This window comes from Corvus moneduloides, chromosome 2 (assembly GCF_009650955.1).
Source record: "Corvus moneduloides isolate bCorMon1 chromosome 2, bCorMon1.pri, whole genome shotgun sequence".
NCBI lineage: Eukaryota > Metazoa > Chordata > Aves > Passeriformes > Corvidae > Corvus > Corvus moneduloides.
In genome coordinates, this window is record NC_045477.1 from 34,286,142 (window position 1) to 34,309,916 (window position 23,775).

General features: G+C 40.6%; 1 protein-coding gene across 2 annotated transcripts; it reads right to left on the minus strand.

Annotated features, from left to right (window-relative positions):
- Positions 1 to 877: 877 nt before the first annotated feature.
- On the minus strand, positions 878 to 23,072 carry CCDC83 (coiled-coil domain containing 83). Of its 2 annotated transcripts, none has more exons than XM_032099050.1 (11): positions 23,008 to 23,072; positions 19,869 to 19,984; positions 17,269 to 17,353; positions 13,300 to 13,468; positions 12,507 to 12,674; positions 9,664 to 9,755; positions 8,428 to 8,496; positions 5,620 to 5,741; positions 4,481 to 4,563; positions 2,874 to 3,025; positions 878 to 1,881 (listed from the first exon to the last, which is right to left on the minus strand). In XM_032099050.1, the coding sequence occupies exons 2-11, from the start codon at positions 19,952 to 19,954 to the stop codon at positions 1,693 to 1,695; spliced, it is 1,215 nt and encodes a 404-aa protein (XP_031954941.1). In that variant the 5' UTR covers positions 19,955 to 19,984; positions 23,008 to 23,072; the 3' UTR covers positions 878 to 1,692. The 2 variants fall into 2 exon arrangements, with proteins under 2 accessions (XP_031954941.1, XP_031954940.1); XM_032099049.1 differs by lacking the exon at positions 23,008 to 23,072 and adding an exon at positions 20,237 to 22,070.
- Between the last annotated feature and the right edge of the window lie 703 nt (positions 23,073 to 23,775).

Consider the following 23,775-nt stretch of genomic DNA (forward strand, 5'->3'; position numbering starts at 1 on the left):
TTAATGCTAATCCTGTAGAAATCAAGGGGATTTGGGACACTTCACTAAATATGTTTTGCTGCAGGCTGTTGCTTCTGGCTTGTGCAGGCTGCCTGTGGCTTGTACCCTAATTAGCATGTTTGGGATTTCTTTTTAACTCCTTCTCACCCACAGAGGCAGTTGTGGGAAAAGGCTAAACTGACTGGAGGAGGCAAGAGTTCTGTTTTCCAAGGTGCAGGTTGATGTTGTCCTGCCATATGTCCTGCACATGGTGTTACGCATTATGGGCATAAGCCAAGAGAAGCCCAGAGATGGGTCCTACATTTACACCATTAGAAAATGTAAATCCCCTCTGGGGAGTGGTGGGAAGAAGGAGAGGCCTTTCTTTAACAGAAAAGCCATTCAGCATAAGCCACATTCTAATTCTGCATCTAAAGGAGAAGCTAAACTAATCACTGAGCAGAACTAATCTCTCTTTCAAATCAGCCATTGCATGGGGCTTGCACTGCACTCAAGCAAGGCAGGGGAGCCGAGGGGAGGCTTCTGTTGGGCCGCAGACACAGCAGGAGCTGCCCAAGTGCAGATCCCCATTCCCTGGACACTCGAGGGATAGGAATCACCTCAGCCTTCACAGTAACTCCACTGATGGAGGGGCATGTGCAAACCCACTTAACTGTTCACCACATGGCAGAGAAGTGAGAGTCAGTATGAAGTGGAGTCTGCCACCTTTACCTGTCTGCTTGTGATCCCAGCTTGGTCAGTGGAGCCAGAAGAACAGTGGGACTCACCTGCAGCCCAAGGAGACACCTGCTGGGCAGGAACAGCTGAGCATGCTTGGAAAACCAAAAGTGTTTGCACTGAAGTACAGACACACTGAGATACTGCACAGAGATACAGGTTGTTTAAAATGTAAGTTTTTAAAAAATCTTTATTCCAAACAGCTGATTAACCTGTCAAGGGTTTAAATCCGATTATTCAATACTGTCACAAGTTTCTAGTGAGGAAATGCATGGGTCAGAGCCTACATGTGGGAAGGAACTGTTGTGTGCTTCTGAGAAGGAACCAGAGGGAAACCTCCCCACTGCATCAATGCACTAAGATACATGTTCACAGAGACCAGCCACAAACCAAGGACATGGGCTTACACAATATATTTGGCCAATTCTAAACAAAGTATTTAAGACCTTAGAGATTTTTATGCTGGTTTTAAATTGTTTTTAAATTATTTTTTGTTTATTTCCATGTATTTAAGTAGGGGTCTAATGGAGACAGATAAAAAAGCATTCAAACATTCAATTTATAGCAATAGTTGAATTATGTTTGCATAAATGAATTCTGCTTTAGCAGAGTATTAAGTATTTTGTAACAGTTCTATGTTCTATGGCAGCCTGCATTTACCCCTTCACTGTCTGATCAAGAGGGAATTCCACACTGCAAGTGGAGACCATACAAACTAAATAGTAGTTTGGATCTTTTAGTAGATATATGTGCTGCTATGTGGACTGAATACCCCAAAAAGTGCACAAGACCTCTCTCAGTGGTAAGAAAAGGAACTTTTCAATTAGCCTCTGCACACAGACATACCTCTCATGAAACTTATAATCATGATTCAGGCACTCTAAAGTATTTCCTCAAAGCCCCATGCCACACAGAAGAGAGCAAATATTTAATGAACTGAGAATGTTACACTTCTGTGTCAACAGCAGAGCTTGTCTAGTTTTCATCAACATTTTCCTTAAATAAAGCCTTGATCATCTCAGCTGTGATATGCCCATCTGATTTACCAACAGTGTCCTCTTCTTTGTGGCTCCTGCTTGGCATTTCTTCTGGTTCCTTACAAGTAGGCGCAGCTTCTCCAACCACATACAGCCTTCTCTTCAGAGGTCCCAGTTTTGAGTATGCCTTAAGAAGAATGAATATGTTTCCTTTGCAATTTCATAGGAAAGCAACCATTCTTCAAAAAAAACCCAGCAACTTTTCTTTTTTAAGCAACTGTAGAGATGCTGCCCTGGGGTCATGTTTGATAATGTCAGTAATAATGGGCTTCTTTTGCAAGCCAGCTCATCTTAGGAGGCTACAGCCCTGCTGCCCTCTTCTCCTGTGTGTTTTCACCAATATCACCTTCTCCATAACCCAAATTCTAATCTCAAATTCAGTTCTGTGAGAAGAATTAAACTAATCCAACATCTTGCTCCTGCCAAAAAGAGAGAGGTCCAAGCCCAGCCATGTGCTTTTGCCACATCTGCACTGGCTCTGGTTTTCTCCAAACCTCTGAGCCAACTTGGTTGACTAACCCAACAGAAAACTAAATCAGGGGGAGAAAGAAAGGGAAGCTTTTCTGCTGGGTTAGAGTGAGTCAGCTACAGGAAAGGCCAATGTGTACTGTTTTCTCAACCCATGAAATTTGCACCCAGGAACACCTTCATCCTGGCTTTCTGTTGAAAGAATGTTGATCCTTTAATGCTACTGTGCAACACAGATTCTAAAGGACCAGTATCCAAGCAAAAGAACCTCTCATAATGTGACACTCAGAATTCTTTCTAAGGGGAATTTCATCCTGACACTCCATGGGATGGTTCCTAGGACACCACTCAGTTGCCAAAACATGTGCCTCATGATATCAGAGATGCCCGAAGGCATCCAAAACATCCACGTGAGGCTGGCCCATGGGACACAGAACCTGTGCTCTTTTGGCACAGCATCTGAAGGACAAGGAGTGACCAAACTGTCCCAACCAGCACCAGAGGACTAAGACCAAGCACCTGAATTGCACTCCAGGTAAAGGACATTGGATGCCATAACACCACTGGAAATAGAATGGTCCTGACAGTAGCTCATGCTCCACAATGAAAGATGTTTGTGTCAGTGAAAGGCCTGATAGCTTTAACTCCTACCTGGAAATCTTCATCTTCACACAATGAACTGTCCAGAGCTGGAGAGAAGAATTTTTTCCACAGCTCTTCATCACTGTCTTGAGGCTTCTCATAATCTGTTTTAGGCAGAATCTTTGGAAAGGCACTTCTGAGGCTCTTTCCATCTGCCTTTGCTTTTTAAAGAGAAGAAAAATTAACCGTATGTAATTGTTAAGCTTTATGGAAGTCAGAATCAGTACTTGGTATGAGCATTGCCTGCAATCTTTAATACAGCTTAGCCCGTGTGATGCAAAGAACAGCTTGGTAGTATTTTTAATTGGCAATTCAAGCCAAATGTTTGCTTTCCCTAGGTTTTTTTATGTGTTTTTTTGTTCACAATTTCTGATCAAGACCCAGGGACTGAAATTGATTGGAAGTTAGAACTAATGGGTCTGTGGGAGGGGGCAGGGGAAAAAATGAGCTTTTATCAGTTCAACTTAAATCCTGTAGAGCCCTGAATAGTTAAAAAGAAAAGAAAGGCAGTAAAAACAAATGTACACTTCTTCTATATCCAGGTATGTGTATCTATAGGTACATAAAAAAAAGTTCCTGAATCACAGTTAGTCTACTTATTACTCCTCTAAAGAGATCACATCTGTAGTTGACTACTTCTCAGGATGACACAGGATTCTGGACATGGCCTGCCAAGTTATAGGCTTGCCTGGGACAATGACCCAGCTTATTGGAACAAAGCCTTCTCCTCCAGGTAACTATTGCAAAAGTCTAGCTAAGGTTTTCAAAGTCAACATATATTTAATACAGAAGTCTTAGTCAACATGTTTGCCTGATGGTTTCAAAAGGCCCACCTATGGCTGGGACTGATCAGAACTTCAACAAATTTCTTCATGTATCCGTAACTGTATGACTTCCATTTTTCTAACATATCTCTTTAATTTTGTTCTTTTTTCCATCCTTTTTCTTCTACTCACACAAAGATGTAAAATAAAACTTGTGATACTAAGGAATCCACAGAGACTGTCATAAACAGATAAGCACATGCTCATGCTCCTTCTTGCCTAATGCCATATCCTTTTCTGGGGCACACCTACCAGAAGGGATGGAGATTCAGCCCAAAATTCAGTACTGCTTACCAAGATTTTCAGTTCAGGCTGAGCTCCATGTAGCTTAATCTGCTCTTGCTAGGGATTTACTTATAATTCAACTCTGGTGTATCAGCTGAATGACTGCAAAGTGCATGTACACTTAAAGTGAAAGCCAGCACAGAGTTTAAGAGTGTCCTCTCAGGGACAAGATATAATGAACTTATGATATGGATCAGTAAAGAACTGATTAAGATATGAATCATATCTTCATAAAAGATGGCCAATACTGTAAACTGCATTCCAGGCTAGCTCTAGATGAGTAATTATATTCCACAATCTAAAACCAATTTAAATTTGAAAACTGTATTACAGGTAGATTGTGATTTTGTCTCCTTATGCAAACTACAATCCATCATTGCTGTGGTGGCTGCCATCAACTGGGAAATAAGGGGTTCACCATGTCAAACAGGTAGTTTGATAAAAAGCTTCAGAAATAAAAAGTCTGTAAATGTTCAGTAACTTATCAATTCTTATAAGCTTCATTACCTGCATATACTCTATTTTCCCTTTTCATTTCATCCTTTGGAAGCTCTTCTTGCAAGCCAGCTCCCTTTGTATGGAACAAATGCCTATGGAGTAAAAAAGATAAAGTGAAACCCATATAAGGGGTCTGAATTTTATCTCTAAACTGTCCTGTGCAGTGATTTGGGGTGAGAGGGATGCCACCCTTTTTGAAAGCCTTTGCTGCTTAACCACAAAGGCAGAATAGCGCAATGGTTTAAAAATGCAACGGAGGCAGCCAGGTAGCTTAGTGGCTAACAAGCTGCTCTTTTTTATTCTTAGTGCCTAAGTTCAACTATGTCCATGAGACTAAAAGAAAACAAATGTTATAGTCTCCAGTCAGTCCAAGATTCAGACCACAGCTGGCAGCTCTCATTTCAAAGAAATCCAAAGTTTGGAAAGGAGAGAAAAATGGTCACTTCTTAAGACTTGGAACTTTTTATGCAATATGGCTAAAATCACTGAGCTGGGACTGGAAAATGAAGATGGATCTCTCACATTGTTGTATTGTGCTTTTGATACCATTAGTGTTGACATTTTGTAGCTAAATTAATCTTTCTCTGGGGAAAAGTGTAAAGTGTTTCAATACAAAAGAAGCTAGTACTACAGACACCTCTGCAGACAGACATTTCCCAAGGTCTCTTCCTTACTCAGTGCCAGGTCATTTGTTTCACTCAAGATTGCAAAGCCCCCTATATGTGCAAATTAATCTTCACATCCTTAAACATTTTGCCAACAGTAAAGGAAAGTCTATTATTCAGTAAGTAAAGGAAAAGTCTACTATTCAGCATTTAGTCTGAAAAGCTGGGGCTGAGACCATCTAATTGCAACACGAAGAAACTCTTTCCAAGCCCCAGTCATATCAAGTGAGTGGCGCTAGGTCTTAACAGATTAATTAAGAACCCAGTTTCTTCTCTGAAATTTGGTACTTGGAAAGTCCCAATGTTACTGTCATCCTTCAGAGATGCTACTCCCACATATACTCAGTCAAATCCTATCTTCCCTCAACTAGGAAACTACTTTGGCTTTGATGTGGGAGAGCCCAAATAGCTCTAGAGGCAGACAGGAGCATAGTCTTTAAAAAAAAATTAATCACTTTTAAGTCCATAAAAGCATTATTTTACCCTTGTACTCTCAGATGCTGAAGTTTGGTATCAATCAGTTTTGCCACTAAGCTGGTATTTTCTTCTTCCAGGAGCTGAACAGAAGCTTCCAAATCACTATGTGCCTTTCGGTAGATCTTAACCTTTTGACAATTAAAAAAAAAGAATAAAAGGGAACTCTTAGAATTTTGGAAAGCTTTGATAGCAACTACCTTACCAGCACATACCTAGAAAGAATGCAGCTGTATCAGCAAGATTGCACATTTGGTGGGGAAACACAGTGACACATTTTCAAAGGGAAGGTCTCTCTGATTCTTTCACACCTTTATTAGAGCCCTTTTACTGTCACAGCCCATGTGTGTCAATCACAGCCACATATTTGGGCTATGCAACCCTGACAGCAAAACCTTCTTATGTAGTCAAACAGATCTGCTAGACAGGAGCTCTGGATTTTTCTTTTTTGCTTTCACATCAGAGCTTTGAGAGAGGAAAAGCTTCTTTGCAGAGGTAAATTCAGGGTCTTGCTCAGCAAGTGTTGTTTTTCTAATTCCTTCTTATACACAAAACCGTCTTACCCAGAATTTGTGAAGTTTTCAGTCCAAGTTACCACAACATTTCTTCCCTCAGAAGGTGGCTGGGCACTGGAACAGGCTCCCCAGGAAAATGATCACAGCCCCAGTGCTGACAGAGCTCAAGGAGCATTTGGACAACACTCTCAGGCACATGTTGGGGCTTTGCAGGACCAGGAGTTGGATTCAATGATCTTTGTGGGTCCCTTCCAACTCAGGATGTTCTATGGTTCTGTGACAGTGGCTAAGCCCCAGGTACTACTTGCTTTCAGACAGGTAATTGCCCCATATCACTGTGGAGTTATACTGACCAAAGGATGCCAGTTATTCAGTTCCCCAAATTCCTCCCACTTTTGTTGAAGTACAAGCAAGTTCTTACCCCCTTCACAGGGAGGGGAACGTACTTTGGGAAAGATATCTTCCCAGAAAGCTTAGCCCTATGCACAAGGTTAAGAGCACTACCCAGCGATCTGAAAGCATCCATTCTCATCAAAGCCAAATTAACCCAGCTATAATCATCCAAATTTGCAGTTAAAACTAATTACAACTTCTCCCAAGGATTAAAAAGGTGAAAATGACTGGATATTAACCAGTAACAGGATGTGGCTTGGCACATGAGGCAATGCAGCTTTGCACCATCTTGGTGTGACACAGTAACCATGGAAAAATGTGACTGAAGTCTCCAAATCTGTTTAAATTTGGAGGTGACTAATCTAGAGCTATTTTAGTAAGTCATTTTTCAGTTCAGTGGCCAAACTGAAAAAAAATCCCAAAAAAACCAAAACAAAAATAAAATTTTGAACTGAGACAAAACTAAAATTTTTGGTTTATCTCCCCCAAAGGAAATACTGAAAGAGTCTGTCAGTTACATATAAACATTAGTCTGAGAGAAAATATTTCATCCATGTAAGAAAAGCAGAGAACATAAATGGGTGAATTCAGAGGACTGGAGAAGTTAGTGATAATAGTTTTGTTTCCCCCAAAATTCAAAGCACTAATTCATAACACAGGAAAGTAGCAACATAGGAAAGTAATTCATAACATAGGAAACTTCTAGTTGAGAGGAAAGAAATCCAAATCCTTCAGCTCTGAGGTGAGGGCCTGTCAGGGCATAAGAGTTCTCCAAAGTGCTCTCTTGTTGGCACTGCTAATGTGTGTAAAAATTGTAAGTGTTCAGTGAGACAGGGAGAAGGGAAGAGAATTCATACTCATTCAGTGATGGGATGCATAGATTTGAGCTCCTGTTTGCTTACACAGAACAAAACATTAATTCTTTCCCATTTCTTTGCACTACCCTCATTGCCTCAGAAGCTGTGGTTTGGACACCCTCCCTGGAAAGTTAAAGATGCATGCTCAGAACTCATTAAGGGGAAGAAGGAAGGCTGTGTCCCTGCATACTGGCAAGTATCTCAAACGAGTAAGTAAAATGGAGAAACCTCTGCCAGGTTTGTTGATGTGGCATGGAAAAGTAAGAAGTTTGTTTATTAACTTCCCAGAAAGTTTTGCTCAATTCTCAACTGTGAGGCTGTGAAAGTGAGGAAAGGCATTTCACCCACCAATCTCATGCTTAGATTTGATTGAAACAAAGAACCTATATTGACTGGAATAAATAAAATCAAACACTCACCATGGAAAAAATTAGTTTCCTAAATCTGGCTCACAAAAAATTTTTCATGTCAAGAAAATTACAGCTATCTAATGTATAGCTCTAAATTGCCATTAAAGGACGGTATAAAAGCTATCAAGCAATTAATTACAACTATATATGATTTTGATTTTCCTCTCTTCAGTGTAGAGTCTCCATGGTTTCTTTATACCTTCCATTTAATGTTGTCTCAAGCCATTTCTCAGAACGTTTCCAACATCCATATTCATTTTCTTTCAATACAGCAGCACTAGAACTTTAATGAAATTCAAACCTCTCCCCTTCAGCTACTTACCTGGTTGATCCTTTATACTATATAGCATCCCAATCTCCACAGATAAAAATCCTTAATTGTATGGAACATTGTAGTCCTTCATGTAACAACTTGGGCAGGAAAGGGGGTCCTCCATTTGTGAAAGCAGATGTTCACCTCTTACCTTTATTCACCACAGTGCACTGTTTGCTGCTCAGGATTACAGATTAATTACTGGAAAATTGCTCTCCTTTGCCAGCAGAAGTCTCCCAAGGCCCATGACTGGAAACAGTTCTGACTGTAGGTCACAGTATTTCAAACATGAACTCCCATGATAAACTGTAGGCAAGTGATCCTCTTACCTCTTCTTTTAGCCACTCATTCTCTTCAATCTCTCTGCGACAGTGTTTGTCTAAGTATCCCACAGCATTCTGAGAAAACACAATTTTAGATCATCTCATCTGAAAGCAGAACTTTGACAGTCCTGCATACTACAAAGAAGAATCTTCTGCTCTTTAGCAGGAAATAATTAAGAAACATCCACACAACAGACTGTAGCATCCCCTGAGGGATTACAAGAGGATTTAGTTCACAAGGCCAGATGTTTCTCCATCATCCTGCCTAGAGCAGATTATATGTCCAGCAATTTACCAATATTTTTTTGATTTCCCATATTAAAATAGGACAGTTCCCTTTTTTGCCTAACAAATTCTTCTGTGTTCCCAATAGTGCTCAAATCTTACTGCTTTCAGAAAACCAAACCTTCATTAAGAACCCCAAGTAAAATCCCAAATGAGGTAGTACTGATCTACAACAAGTGACCTAAACATGTAGAGGTCTGTGCTAATGAGACAATGCTACAGTTTAATTATTGATGTCAGTAAAGGGGAAAGGAAGAACTGGGAGGGAAGATGCCTCTGTAGATCACCATTAACACAGTCCTTTGGATTATGTTCTCACATGACTAGAAATTCCAGCACTGAAGTCAGGGAATTTAAACACCAAATGGGCCTAGTGATTTGTACTGAAGTATGCTTTGCATTTTGTGAAAGTAAGAAGTTGTCACTAGAGCTATTCGTAAATCATGTTTTCAAACCAGAGCTGGCAGAGATGACAAAAAAACATAGTGTATCAATAAACCTACATTTTCCTGAGACTGCACTATTGTGGCACTTTAAAAATGTTGTACTTTACAAGTACAGTGAAACCTTTTTTTTTTTAAATTGATGTATATTTTCATGCAATCTCTTTGTATGTTACTGCTTTTTAAAGTCTGTGCAAATGTCAAAACCAAGGCCATGGAAAAAGCAATATGTTCTCGAACAAGCCTTGTCAGTGCATGGTGCCCCAGTTTCCCATGCCTCATTTGTAAAATGCCCTCACATCTACCCATCATTATTCTGATGGAAAGAAGAAAAAAGGTACATGCATGAAGAGCAATAACCAATTCCATGTGTACCAAGATTTACAGCTTATTTTACATTTATTAGAAAAGTTCAAAGTCTTAATATGAGTTAAAATAATTAATATTGCAGAGTACATGTGTATATACATGTATATAATACAGTTGGCAGTTTTTAAAAAAGCAGAAAGAATACCTTAAGAGCCTCTTCACTGAGTAACTTCATGTGTCTGTCAAACAGTTTCTGATTTTCTTCTCTCACTACCTTCAAAGCTTCTCTATAATATTCTTCAAAACAAAGAAACCCCAGGGAAATCAGAAATCATTATTTGACGTAATTTTTTCTGATAACAGATAGATAACTAGCATGTTGTTACTAAACTGGAACTTATCAGTGAGTGTCACCTGCATAGATGCTCCACAGAAAAGAATTCAAATATCCAGAAATCATCCTCCTAAACCCAAAGAACAGTAGTGTTAACTACAAAACTAGAAATTGGAAGTGGCTTACACATTTCTGTTGACAATTGCAACAGCTGAGCAATTCATTGCTAACTGAGCAGTGAGCTAAGAAGTTCTCTGCTAAAATATTGTCATCTTAACATTAAATTTTCTCTCTATCAATAGCAGAGCTCCTGGAGCCATGTGAGAGATTTGCTTAGAAAATTTATTTTTTAGATATAGAAGCATATTGGATCACCTTATCCACATGACATTTTTTCAGATAGTTATTATAAAGAGCCTAATAAATTTTCTGACTTATTTAAGGCTCTAAGGGTCTAATTTGACAACAGGACAAAATGGAGAATGTGGCAAATGCCACAATTATTTGCTTCTGTCATTACTTGTGGTCATTATTTAGAAAGTGTGTCTTACATCGAACTGAATATGTTTGGCTTCATGTTCTAGTCACTCGCTATTTAATTATTTCATCCTTCCCTTTAGTTCTTTTTTTGCTCTTCTAAATAGCTCACTTCTGCTTGATATTTCCTCCTTTTGAAGGAATGAACGAGATTGTAGTAATTTTCTTTGAAGGAAGGCACTGCATACTCATTCCAAAGGCTTGAGATTCAGTCTTTCTCTGCACTTGTGTTGCAGACAGCTTATTTCTGATCTGGCTGCAAATGAATATCTGCTCATGGACGCACTGCAGAGTCAAAGGCAGTCAAATATGAAAGGTGTATTAGTTGTGCATTAGTTATTAATTTAACACTGTGGAAGCTGGACTCCACCATCTAGACTTGGCAGAATGAAAAGGAAGTACTTCCATAGTATAATGAATTCACTGTTCCATTATTTCAGACAGCTAAATAACCTGAGTTGTACGGGGAGAATGAAAAAAAGGAGAAACTGCGTGTCTGAGCAGTTCCTAAAGAGGCTATCTTCCCTAATCCTCTCACTGCAACACTGTTTTCCCCACACAACACCTAAACATGTGGCTCTCATTTGCTTCCTCTCTTCTCCAGCTGTTTTGTTTAAAATGTCACCACCAGACAACATGAACTGTGCCAGTGTCAAGCCCTTCAGTGGTACACACAGAGACAGAAACCTGTTCATCTATGCTTATTCTCTATGCCTGTTACACATTCAAGGCGTGAACAAGCCCAATTTGTTGCTGCCTCGCTCTGAAAGCTCGTTAGATTTCTGCTGGAAGGCGCTATGCCCCAGACACTTTCTAGGTTCAGTTTTAGGGAGTTAAGCAAAATAGTATGGTAAACATCCAGTACTGGCAGCATCATTTCCCAGTATGTTATGTGGGCCACTTATACATGTACCACTATAACATGACTTTCAGTAAATACACTTCTGTTGGACCACGAATTTTTAACTCTGTACCCTGTGACATGCAGGAGGTCAGACTGCATGTCCCTACTGGCATTCTATATAAAAGCCCATTCTATTTTTCACTTCGTATTTCAGCAGCTATATAGGAAAGTTTTAAATCAATTAAGAACACAGAAAATGCATAATGAAAAAACCCAACCTCTCCTGAATACAGTGATGGATATCTGACAAGCTATCTGGAAATGTAGAAGCCACAGGGCAGATCTTAATCATGGTAAAATATGTTTTGAGAGACAAAAAGATAGCTGGCTGGCTCTTATCCACAGTAGTTGACGCCTGGTAATGGCTGGCACAGAATATACAGAGACCCTTAGAGCAGTGTCACTGCCTGTTACTACCAGCTGCTTGGCTGTGGTCACGCATACTGAGAGGGACATAAAGAAAGAAAACCAGGACATCCTTCTCCTGTTGGGAGCGTGGGTTATGTAACAGCAAAATAGTTAAATGATTTTAAAATAATGCAGTAATAAAGAAATCTTTGTAAAGCACTCAGCACCACAATATATAAGCTCTCAAATTAATTCCACTTTTGTGACAGTGCTGAAACAGTTCCCAGTATGTGTCTATGTCTGTACAATTTTGCAGGGCCTCACACTGTCCAACTAGGAGGAAAGGTCCAGACCACTGGCTAAAGAGCTCCCTCTAGTCCTGCATGCAAACCAGTGTGCTCCATAGAAAAGACCGTTCCAAGAATGAGCTCATACTACTTTCCTGTCAAAGGAGCTTTCAATATGTGAAGTGCTTGTAGATGATGAGAAGTAACAGCAGCAGAGTCAACATTTTCAAGTATGACTGCTAAGGGAGCCCTCTGTATAGGCGACCTAAATATACGTAGACTTATTTTTACAAAAAACGGCTGTCCTTCAGAGTGACCTTTTTTAAAAATGGGTTGCCTGTATTTTACAAGAAAACCATCACAGGACGAGCTTATTAGTTTCTTTAAGTGTCGTCATTTCTGTAAACTTTATCAATTTCTTTAATAAAGGAACTTTTACAGAGAGAGAGAAAGAGAGTCCTTATATTTTTCAGGATCATGCAGCCCATCCTAGGTGCACTTAGAAAAGTTAATGGGAATTACTGGAGAAGTTGATACAAGTTACTAGAACTTGACCCAAAATTAATTGTATAATTTAATTCCTGCAAGCAATGTGCAAAGACCCTGTAAAACTTGCTTTACACCAGCTGTAAACTGACCTTCAGTTCTTTCAAGTTCATATTTGACTTCTGCAATGTCTTTTTCCAGACTGCTGATCTTCTCAGCATGTATTTTACTTCCGACATTTTTGTACTCCAACCAATAATCTCTCTCACGCTGCTTTTCTGAAATTATTTTCTTAGTTTCTTCAATTTGGGAGCATAGATCTATTAAAATAAGAATGTCAAAAGACAAGTTCATTACTGATTCCTTGAACTGGTAATTCTTACAACATCAAATTCTTTAAGAAAGGCGCTTTCACAGGGAATGGAGAAGGAAGGGGGATTCTTCCACACTACAATACGTTACAACCTGATGGCCTCATGTAGTGTCAAGGGCCACCATCATTGCTGAAAACAGCTTGGTCTTATTCTTCTAAGAAGAGACAAGAGTTCTCACCGAAATGTTGTGACCCAGGTCATGTGTCTCCCACAGAGAATCGCAGGGATGGCAGCCAGAATTTTCAACAGTCAAAACTGCTCCTTTTTCCTGCCATCAATAATTTTATTTTTAATCTTGAGTGGAGCCAGTGCTTAGGGCTTTCATGAGTTTCAAAAAAGAAGGAGCCTCTGTACTTGCACAATACTATATATCACTTGGAAGGGACAGATTGACTTATAAGCCCTCCACAATCTCATACTAAATTGAGAAAGCCCAATTTTGGGGGAAGAAAAGTTTTTTACATTTTGTGCAACAAGGAACTTGAATCTCTACTTAAATTGCAAAACAACAACAAGTACTCAATCCCAAGTGTATAGACTGCAAACCACACTTCCCCAGATCACAATATACCTTGAAGAAGTTGTTCTTTGTCCTTCACAAACTGAAAAACTGCTTTCAGTGACTCTTCCACATCATCCCTGGTTACAACCTCCTTGTCATCTCGTTTGTTCTCCTTTTCTTCTATTTGTCTTACTAAGCGTCTGATAAGCACCTTCTGTTCCTCCTTCAGAACAACATTCTAAGAAAGAACGGAAGACACAGCTCATATTAAAATGTTTTCAAAGTGACAAATTTAAGTAAAAAAAGTAAAATCTGGTCTAGTGCCAGATTAAGTTCAAGAACACCCAGCTAAACACCTATTCTTCATATTCTGAAAGGACAGAGCAGAAGGGAGAGTTTGCAAGGCTCAGACGTTTCCTCAGTAACTTCAAGACCGCTGGAAGGAAATGAGAGACAAATGCCAGCTGTACTTGGCACAGCACACCAATAGTCATCCATTGCCTGGAAAGAAAGCTGCTGGTGGATAATTTAATAACAATATTTATATGTAGGATCTATTTGCTTCATGTTGACATTCTTCATGAGAATGTACCATCTTCATGTAGAAAAATCATGAGACAATCAGGTCACTTGCATATAACCTCAGCAAAGAGTCTTGTCAGAGCTGAAATTAGTTATACCTTCTGATTCCAATCATAGCCCTTGGCCATGACCCTCTCTAGTGACACTCAGATTATTTGAAATTACTGATTGTGTATGTTTGTTCCCAAAGGATACCATACAGGAGCAAACAGTAACAGTTACTAGGCAGCAGAGTCTCAAGCATTCCTCACTTCTAGGATTAACTCTAAACCACACAGAAACATTAGCAGGAAATAAAGAATAGAGCTCAAAGCACTGTCAAAACCTGATTAAATTAAACAAATAGCACTTCACCCTGCTCAATCTAAAATATGAAGGAGTCCTTGAGAGACCACAAACTAGCAGCAAATTGAGGGAATAACTGTAGAAAGATGGCTGGGGGTAAAATTAGAGGAAACTAGGACGTTATATTCACATCCTAACAGAAGTTGTAGTGGTCAGAAATTATAGGATAAAATGTAGCTGCTGCTCTCTGAATGGAATGCAGTTGGCATGCTTGAAACCTATTCCATGATGATTCCCTACAATCTGCAACCATAGCTCCTGCTAAGGGAGATGGAACAGAGGGTGGAGCAGAGTGGAGACACCATCGCCAGGCTGCATAGAAATCCTTGCAGGGAGGGGAACTCAATGGTACTCTGTAGCTGAGAAACTGCACAGCACCTGTCAGCCAGCGGAGAGAGGAGAAGATGTATGCCTAGAGTCATTCAAGCTCCACCTAAACACAAGGAAATAGTATAAAAGTAAGTTAGGAATGGGGAGAAGTTTGGGAAGACTCCATTGTAACTGCTGGGATCAGTCGACAGGCTGAACCTGTCTTCTCCCCCATAGGGATGCCTACTGGGTAAGAAGCAAACTCTGTGGACACTGAATACTTTCATTGAGGATTAGAGCTTGTCTGTGCATTGCTTTGAATAAGTTTTTGCAGTGAGATACCATCAGTGACAATCATCAAACCTTAATCTGTCACAATTTTATGTTAATGAAGAGCCTTATTCTGTAAACTGTCAGTGTGAGTCCTTCACAGGCACCAGCCCTCAGTAACACACTCAAATAAAATGGGGAGACCCACTGAGGAGTCATAAAGTGAGGAGACCCACTGAGGGATCTCCCCTATGCTGTTGCTCTGTGTTCCTGAACAAGTCAGTTGAACTGCCCTCCAATCCAGCAGTATAACCACAAGAGACATAAGATCCAACAATAATCATAAAGGCCTTCAGATTCCTGGAGAAAGAAGAGCAAATGCCAGTTCCAGTGATAGTCAAGCCACAAATGAAACATCATCCAGGCTTCAAGACTGAAAGAAGCACCACATAAAGCTAAACAGATGGATACTTATAAAGCAGGGCAAGCATGGGCATGGGAAGGACAGAGAGACATTGTTTCAATGTTTCACTGCTATGAAGTGCAGGCTGCAACATGATCCAGATAAGGATTTTTGAGCAATTTCAATTAATTTTAATAGGTGACTCTGTATTATCTATTCTCAAAGTTCACTGCTCACAGTCATCAGATGCCATATTATGGCTGTTTATACACGGTTCTTTAAAGTGTCACTCAGGTGCAATCAGCAGTTACACAACCTTGTTCTAAAAATTACCCAAAACAATTCTTAATCCATGAGAAAGCGAGTCTTCATCAAGCAGTGCTAAAAATCGCAGCTAGTATGCTAGCATGATGGTCTTTCTTCTTTATTCAGTTTTTATTGTAACTATGTTTGCAGCAAGAACTAGATTCTCACAGAAACCTGTGCAATTCCATTACTTCAAAAGTGATCCAAAGAAGGTCAGCAAATCTCAGTACTTGGTTAGGTCTGCTAATACTGCTGACAAAAATGAAGTTTATAGCATTGAAGAATATTTGCAGGACTGGTTAAAAGGCATATCTGAATGTACTGCAGGAAAGATACCCACTGAAAAGGGGCTTGCTGTCCTATGTTTGCTGTAGAGAAAGATGGCAAAGAAGGGCAACAAAGTTGGTAAAAGGACTAGAGCACAGGTTGGTTGTGGAGCAGCTGAGGATGTTTAGTCTGGAGAAAAGGAGGCTCAGGTAGCACCTTATCTCTCTCTACAACCACCTGGAAGGACTTTGTAGCCACGTGGAGGTTGGTCTCTCCTTCCAGGTGTGGGAACCCAGAGTGCCGAGAATATTTCTCTGCCTGTTTTTAAGGGTTCTTGCCCCCCTGAACAACACTGTTTTAGCTTCAAACCTTGGAAAAAATTACCAACAGTCAGACAAGAACTAGAAAATACAGTGGTGTGAATTAGGTGATAGACTACTATGTAAGATTGTCACAGGGTGAAAAATTTAGAGGTTTTAGGCTTCTCTTTATAGTATATAGATAAGAGTAAAAAATATCAAAATAGAGGATTGTTGTTGTTCTCTAAACCTTCTTCTCCTTCTTCTACTACTCCATATTCTGCAGTAAAAGTGGTTTGGAATGATTGGATAGAAAATTCCGCAGTTCCTAGTCGTGTTACTGAATAATTGGTAGGAAAGTGAAAATAATGTACGTTTTTAGTAACTATTGGTTAAAATATCTTTAAAAGGCTGTGTAAATCTTGATAATTAGACTCACTCCTACTTTTCTTCCTTCTATGCTGTACCTGGGTCATGCTAGTGGCTCTGTTCCTCTGATAAGACTTAATAAACAACTATCTGGAAACATTAAAACTAAAGGAGACATCTCAGTTTATCTCTCAAACTCCTTGCAAGGACTTTCAGTAAATTCTCTCCCATCAGGAGGCACTAGATGTAAGGCACGGTAAAGTATCACTGGGTAACAAGTAACAGGACAAGAGGAAAAGGCCTCAAATTGTGCCAGGCTTAGATTGGATATTAGGGAAAATTTCTTCACTGAAAGGGTGGTGAGGCACTGGAACATGTTGGCCAAGAAAGTGGTGGAATAGCTATCCCTGAAAATGTTCAAAAAACACGTAGATGTGGCACTTGTGGACCTGGTTTAGTGATGAACACAGTGGTGCTGGGTTAAACAGTTGGACTCGATGATCTTAGAAGTCTTTGTCATCCTTAATGATTCTGTGATTCCATGTAATACACAGGTGGTTATGAGGATCTCTTGTGCATTGGAAAGCACCTCCACTGAACTCGCTTTACCTTACTGCTGTGTCCTATTCTTTAATGTTCTACTCCTGCAGCTTCTTTTTAGCATGTTGTATTTAGGACATTTATTATTAAGTGTTGTCACAATTCAGATAACACTTTAACTTTTAGCACATAAAGTGATTCACTATCTCTAGTTTCATTGACTGTAACAAATTCACTGCAATAACTAGTTTTAATGTATGCAGTATTAGAATGGAAAGAATAAAACTGAATCTGTGAGTAAGAAACCACAAATAAAATTTCTTGGAAGAAGGATGCACAGTCACTTACTCTTTTAAGATTTTCTTTGATCGTTTCTTCCAACCCTTCCAGATGAAACAAAACCCGTTCAATTGCTGCGTCTTTTGCCACAATGCTATGAAGAGAGAGTAAAGAAAGAGACATTCTCACAAAAACATAAGAGAAAGAAATGCTATTTAAGCTAGGTTAGATGTAAATACTACCCAAATGTTTATTTTCATATCATATTGCTTGACTCATTTGGGTAGATACCACTGTCTGCTTACTAACACATAAAGAAATTATTTCCTGTATACATCTAGGCCTGCATGTTAGTTTGGATTTCATATCCCTAGAGAGCAACAGACTCCCTGGTTATACTGCTCCTGTGTAGCCTCTTGAGGACTGGAGCTGGTTTGTTCTTTCTGCATGATTTTTAGCTGACCTGTTACACAGGCCACTTTCAGGACAAGATTATTTGTGCTCCAGAAAATATTACTCATCACTAGCTATAGAGAAGGCCTGGGCAACTCAGACATAGGTCAAATGAATCTCAAACTGGAGAACTCAATGGGATTCAATTCTTCTGATAATGTGGTTTGTCAAGCTTCATAAACTACATTTTTTCACCAAGAACTTGTTAGCCTTTAAGAAGCACTAAGAGAATAGGGACTCCAGCTTAAGTAGTATGTTCTGTTTGTGTATTTTTGTCAAAGAACTAGCTCACTGATTTCATGTTTTCATAGACTACTTGTCATTCTCTTTGCCACAGCTGTAAAATAAATATTTCCTTCTGGTGTTCTCTCTTCTAGAATGAGAAACACTAGGCTGCAAATGGTGTCTATTTGCAAAATTCTCTGTAATCTGTACCTCTGTTCCCAGAATTCATTCATTATATGGCACAATGGAGGCAAGTATTATTATCACAATGACAATTATCACAATGTCTTTTATTCTTTTAACAGTTCTTCTTCCTTCAGTTTTTAGTTTGGGGGTTTTGAGTGCTTTTTTTGTGGGTTTTGGGGAGTTTTTCCTTTCCCTATTGCATTAAGCTACTTTAAAAGAAGATAATTTTTTTCCTAGCTAATTTGCTAAGTTTGGATCACTGAATCATGCAAATTGCAGGTTACTAAATTTGCATCCTCTGGTGTCACTGTGCTCCAAGGTATTCTTCAGGTTTTCTATCAAGTACAAAGATATTAGTTAGAGAGAGACTAGAGCAGAGATATGGGGGTGTGGTGGTCATGGCCACAGCAAAAGTACATAATAAAATTGTTTTTCCTAACAAATGCTGAAACAGAGAACTTTAATGAAAATGCAAAATAACGAACTCCCTAGGAACAGTGACCATTATTCAGTGTATGGAAATAAAAAACGGGAATGGAAGTTAAATAAATACTACACACTTGATAAATCCTAAAGTGGAATGTGACAGATATTCACTTGTATGATTATCCACCTTTGCTCAGTCAAATGGTAGAGAAATTACGGATTACAGAGGTGAAGAGAAGGACAGGGAGAGCAAGGGGGAAAGAGAAGAGAGAGGAAGAAAGATAAAAACAGCAAGAATACTTTTCTTCCCTTTTTTCCCTACTGTTGCTGTAGAAACTACATATTCCATGTCAGTGCAGCACCTATTTCAGTGGAAGACTCTCCAGACAAATGAGTCATTTGCTTGGATATTTGCATATGCATAACAAAAATTTTATCAGAAAGTGGTACCGTTTTTTTCTCAGCCCCGTAATACAGTTTCCTTATTCCTTCACAAAATAGATGAGTTAGTTTTTGACTTTTCAGATGGTATTTGTTTGTGATAGGATTTGGCTAAATCTAGGCTATTTCACTATGCAAAATTGTTCTCTGTAAATGAAACAGAAAATCCTGTGAACATAAACCCTCTGAACTCCTATAGATGTCACTACAACTATACATGGCTACTTTTCATTTTGCTTACTCCACTTTTCATTTCCACACCAAGGCACTACTCCTTGCTCCCTAAACACTGATAATTGTTGGATATTTGAGTGTTCCTGAGGTATTTTCCTTTCAATTTCTGTCTCTTAGATAAAAGTTGTGAAGCTTACTTTTTCTCCTTTCAACCATCTACTCAAGAGACTAGAAATCAAATAAATTGGTCTGGTTTGTAACTGCTTCAGATATTTCCCCCTTGGCTCTTATTTTTCTCTGCTTGATTTTAAGAGGCCTTTAATTTATCTATCTCTTACTTTCAAAACAAAACACTGTGCTCTGCTCTCAGCTGCACCAAGGAAGACAGCAAATTGTAGGTCTTGAGGTTCTGGCTAGTGACAACAAACCTCCACGAGCACCAAGGAATCCTAAAAAATACAGTCAAATATGATCTTGCAACTTCAGTGTATGCTGATCAAAAGCTTGCTACTAACAGAAAAACTGTCAGGGTTTTTTGGTTTTCATAATTTTTTTTTCCCCAAGTGATAGCCTAATGGCATAAAATTTCTGACCCATTTAATTGCTTTCTTACAGCTACAGTTTAAAAAGTGTACCTTTCTGAAATAGCCTCAAAACCCCAAAACTATCAGCTCAGGCTCTAAATTGGGTAAGTTGTTTTTGTTATCTGCTTCCTTCATTCACATACCCTATATGAGTGAAAAGTTAAAATATATTAAACCTACTGATATTCTAGTAAGGCTTCTGGTAAATCTGATTCAGGTTCTTGAACTTGCTCTTCTGGTTTCTTCTTTTTCTTATTCTCTTCCATTTTTTTTTTTAAATTTTTTTTATACTTGTGCTAGAAGTGAAGGAAAAAAATATATTGATGAATGGTTTACAAAACATTGTATGTTCACTGGCCTGTGTCATTTGTGACAAGCTTGTAACAGTTCTGAAATAAAACAATTTGGGTTTTTGACAGCAATAACCCTGCCCAGGGTAGTACTCAGGCCCATGTCTTTGGGGCAACCTGATATATTTATATTTATATATATATATATATATATATATGTATACCTGAGAAGATACAGTGGTCTCTATCACCACTTACTTTTTGCATCCCTTGCTGCAGCCTGTCTTTTACATTCTTGCAAATCAAACCAGCAGTTGTTCCTTTTCCAGTCCTTTGTTTCTTTATCAGGCTTTTTGTCAACTCCACTTGTTCACATGCCTCTCTTTCCCTCTCCTTCTGTTCTCCTAGCACTATGAATATCTCCCTTTCACTGCAACTCTGATACCAGCTTTCATTGTCAGAACTGGAACAAAAGCACTTTCTGAAGGGATATGCATGTCAGCAGTATTCCCTGGGCATGCTGTCACAACTACCAACCTCAGAATTCGACTGGCAATGAACAGTTCTGTAATGGAACTGATAGCATATATTATACAAAATAAAAAATGCCACAAGAAAGGGCACTTATGAAGCTTCATTGCTTTTAGCAGTCACATAATCAAATGCCCAAACCAGAATAGTTTATATAGTATAGGATGTTTTATTACTGAATGAGTAGGAACATTGTGCATAACTTGTTTTCATATTAAACTGCTTGTCTGAATTTTAAGTACTGAATTTTACAATAATAGCTGAAATTGATAAAAACTTGTGACTAAACACAGCAGGCTGGATACTTCTCCCTATTAAAATAAGCACAAGTAAACAAGGAAAAAAATCAGTAAAAAGCCACATAAGCAAGCCTGTAAAATCAAGGGAATGAAGTTAAACCAACTATTGACAGATGCACTGTAATCCATACACTGTCCTATGCCTTCTCACCACACTCACCATACCCTGAAGCAAGGCAATGTCAGCTTTCTGTATACAAAATAACTTTCTATCCTATTTCACATACAACCTTTGCAGTTTCCAATTCAATACAATATTTTTTCATTAAACTTTCAAAAATCTGTCATACTTCTTCAGTGCAGAATTAACTGGACTGGTATTGATTGCATTTCCACTTGAGCATTTATTTTACTGATTTCCTCAGAAACTGAAGATCACTAGAGCACTCCCTAAGGTTTTCTTTAAATTGTTTCTGTCCCTTTCACTAAATGGATAATCAAATTCCCTGCTTAAAACTGGATATAAACTGAAAATTTTGAGCAGTAGTATTTTGAAAAGGCTTAGGGCCTTTCTTTATTTTAACTCCAGACCCAGATGAGTTCCAGTGATGTATTTATGAAATTTTTCCCAAACAGAGAGGAACAAGAAAGCTTCCAAGCTGTAAAAGGTGAAAAAATACATACTACAATAAGGGATTTGCTGGATTTTGCAAACCATAGAAAATACACACACATGAGAGAGAGGGGAACATGTTTAAGGGGACTGAGGATTGACTGCACATTTTAAACCGACAGGACATTTGCAGAAGGAAAGATCTATTTCTTCTCCCAAACAAATAAAATTGTGAGGTGCTGACTGACCCCCTGTTATCACTACCAGCACTGTCTCAAGCAATAACTACACTGCCACTGCATCCTTAAAAGGAGCAGGCAGTTTCCTGACACTGCAACCCAACTACAGTAACTTTCCAGACACTCTTTACAGAGACCATCTGTACGGCAGCTCACCACTCTCATGAGCTCAATCATTATCACTAACACCATCCAAACCAGCACTTGCACTCACATAATTACCCCTGTACATCGAGCAGCTGCACTGCCAGAAGCCTCCACTCCCTCAGTCCCCAACAATTATAGACTCACAGAATACACTGAGTTGGAAGGGACCCATCAGGATCATCGAGTCCAACTTCTGGCCCTAGGCAGGACACTCCAAGAACCACACCATGTGCCTGAGAGCATTGTCCAAACACATCTAGAACTGTGTCAGGCTCGGTGCTGTGACCACTTCCCTGGGGAGCCTGTTCCAGTGCCCAAACACCCTCTGGGGGAAGAACCTTTTCCTGATATCCAACCTAAACCTCCCCTGACACAGCTTCAGGCCATCCCCTCGGGTCCTGTCACTGGTTACTAGAGAGGAGATTGGTACCAGCCCTTCTGCTTCCCCTCATGACGAAGTTGCAGACTGCAATGAGGTCTCCCCTGTCTCCTTTTCTCCAGGCTGAACAGACCGAGTGCCCTCAGCCGCTCCTCATACAGCTTGCTCTCACTACCCTTCACCATCCTCGCGGTCCCTTTTGGACACTCTCCAATAGCTTAATGTCTTTCTTGTGGTGCACAAAACTGCACACAATATCCAAGGTGGCCGCCCCAGTGCAGAGCCCAGCGGGACAATCCCCTCCCTTGCCTGGCTGGCGATGCTGTGCCTGATGCCCCCCAGGACACACCTGGCCCTCCTGGCTGCCAGGGCACTGCTGACTCATGTTCAACTTGCCATTGACCAGGACCCCGAAGTCCCTTTCCACTGGCTGCTGTTCATCCTCTCCCTCCCCAGTCTGTCGGTACACCCGGGGTTGCCCCGTCCCAAGTGCAGAATACGGAAAATCGATTACCTCAGTCACTCTGCAACATTGTGCAGTCACACTGTAACCCCTTCCCAATCTCCAAAGCAGGCTAACAATTCCCTCTGCCCTCAATCCGTCCCTGGCTAACCCTTCCCGCATGTCCCTTGCACTATTCCCCCCAGCCCCCTTCACCACCAGAGACCTCTGCAGACAAAGCTGGGCCACCCCTCACCGAGGCCAGCGCCTCGCCGCCCGTAGGCACCAAATCCCACTGGCGCTGCCGCCCTGTGCCTCAGCCCCCGCCACCCCTCCTCGCCACCGCCAGAGAGCTCCCTGAGGCACCTCACCTGGCCCTGCCACCACCCACACCCGCGTCCCCCCTCACGGTCCCCGCGCCCCGGCACCGGGCCCGCACCGCGCGCTGGGTCTGCCCCGGCCCTGCCGCGGGTCCCGGGGGGTCCGGCCGGGCCCTGCCGCGCGCCCCGCCCGCCGGTCGCCATCGCGACGGGGCCGGGAGCCACGAGGTCCGCCGGCGCCCTCTGCCCCGGGAAACGAGAAGTAAAAAAAAAAAAAAAAAAAAAAAGCTTGTGGGACTGCCTGGGTTTCGCTCAAATGCGGTGCCGGGCTGAAATCCTGACATCCTGAGGTGAAGTTGCAGCTCTCTTCAAGAAAGAGAGCGTGTCCCAGCCCCGTCCTGGGACAGTCCCACACCGAATGTGAGCTGGGCCACCCATCACCACAGAGCTGCTTCTTCAGGAGCAAGCTCCCTCAGTCCAAGGCACTGCGATGGAGCCTTGGGTGGCTCCTGAACTGCAGTAACAACAGCAGTGCTCTGTGGCCTGTGACCCCTCTGCTCCACACCAGTGCAAAAGTCCATGCCCAGCGGTGGGGACAGGGCTCCGGAAGATGGAAAGGAGGGCTGGAGTCTTATCCTGAACTACTTCTGCTTCTCTCTTCCTGGCCAGTAGACTGCAATAGATTTTGGATAGGTTCTGGTCATTTCCTTCCTTTTCATAGGATATCAGTGCCTGAGCCACATAATCCTGGGAGCCATGCTCAACCACAGAAAAAAATTATAAATCACTAAAGTTCTGTTGTCTGCATTCTTGTGATGCCCTAAGAGGCCTTGTAGATACAGAGACTAGACAGGAGTAAGGGAATAAAGGCAGATACTTATTTGAAA

Excerpts from the sequence above, each read along its gene's own strand:
- CCDC83 (XM_032099049.1), bottom strand. Across the intron at positions 12,675-13,299 it reads CAAAGAACAACTTCTTCAAG|ATCTATGCTCCCAAATTGAA; the intron begins GTATATTGTGAT and ends TTATTTTAATAG. Across the intron at positions 3,026-4,480 it reads GGAAAATAGAGTATATGCAG|CAAAGGCAGATGGAAAGAGC; the intron begins GTAATGAAGCTT and ends CTCTTTAAAAAG.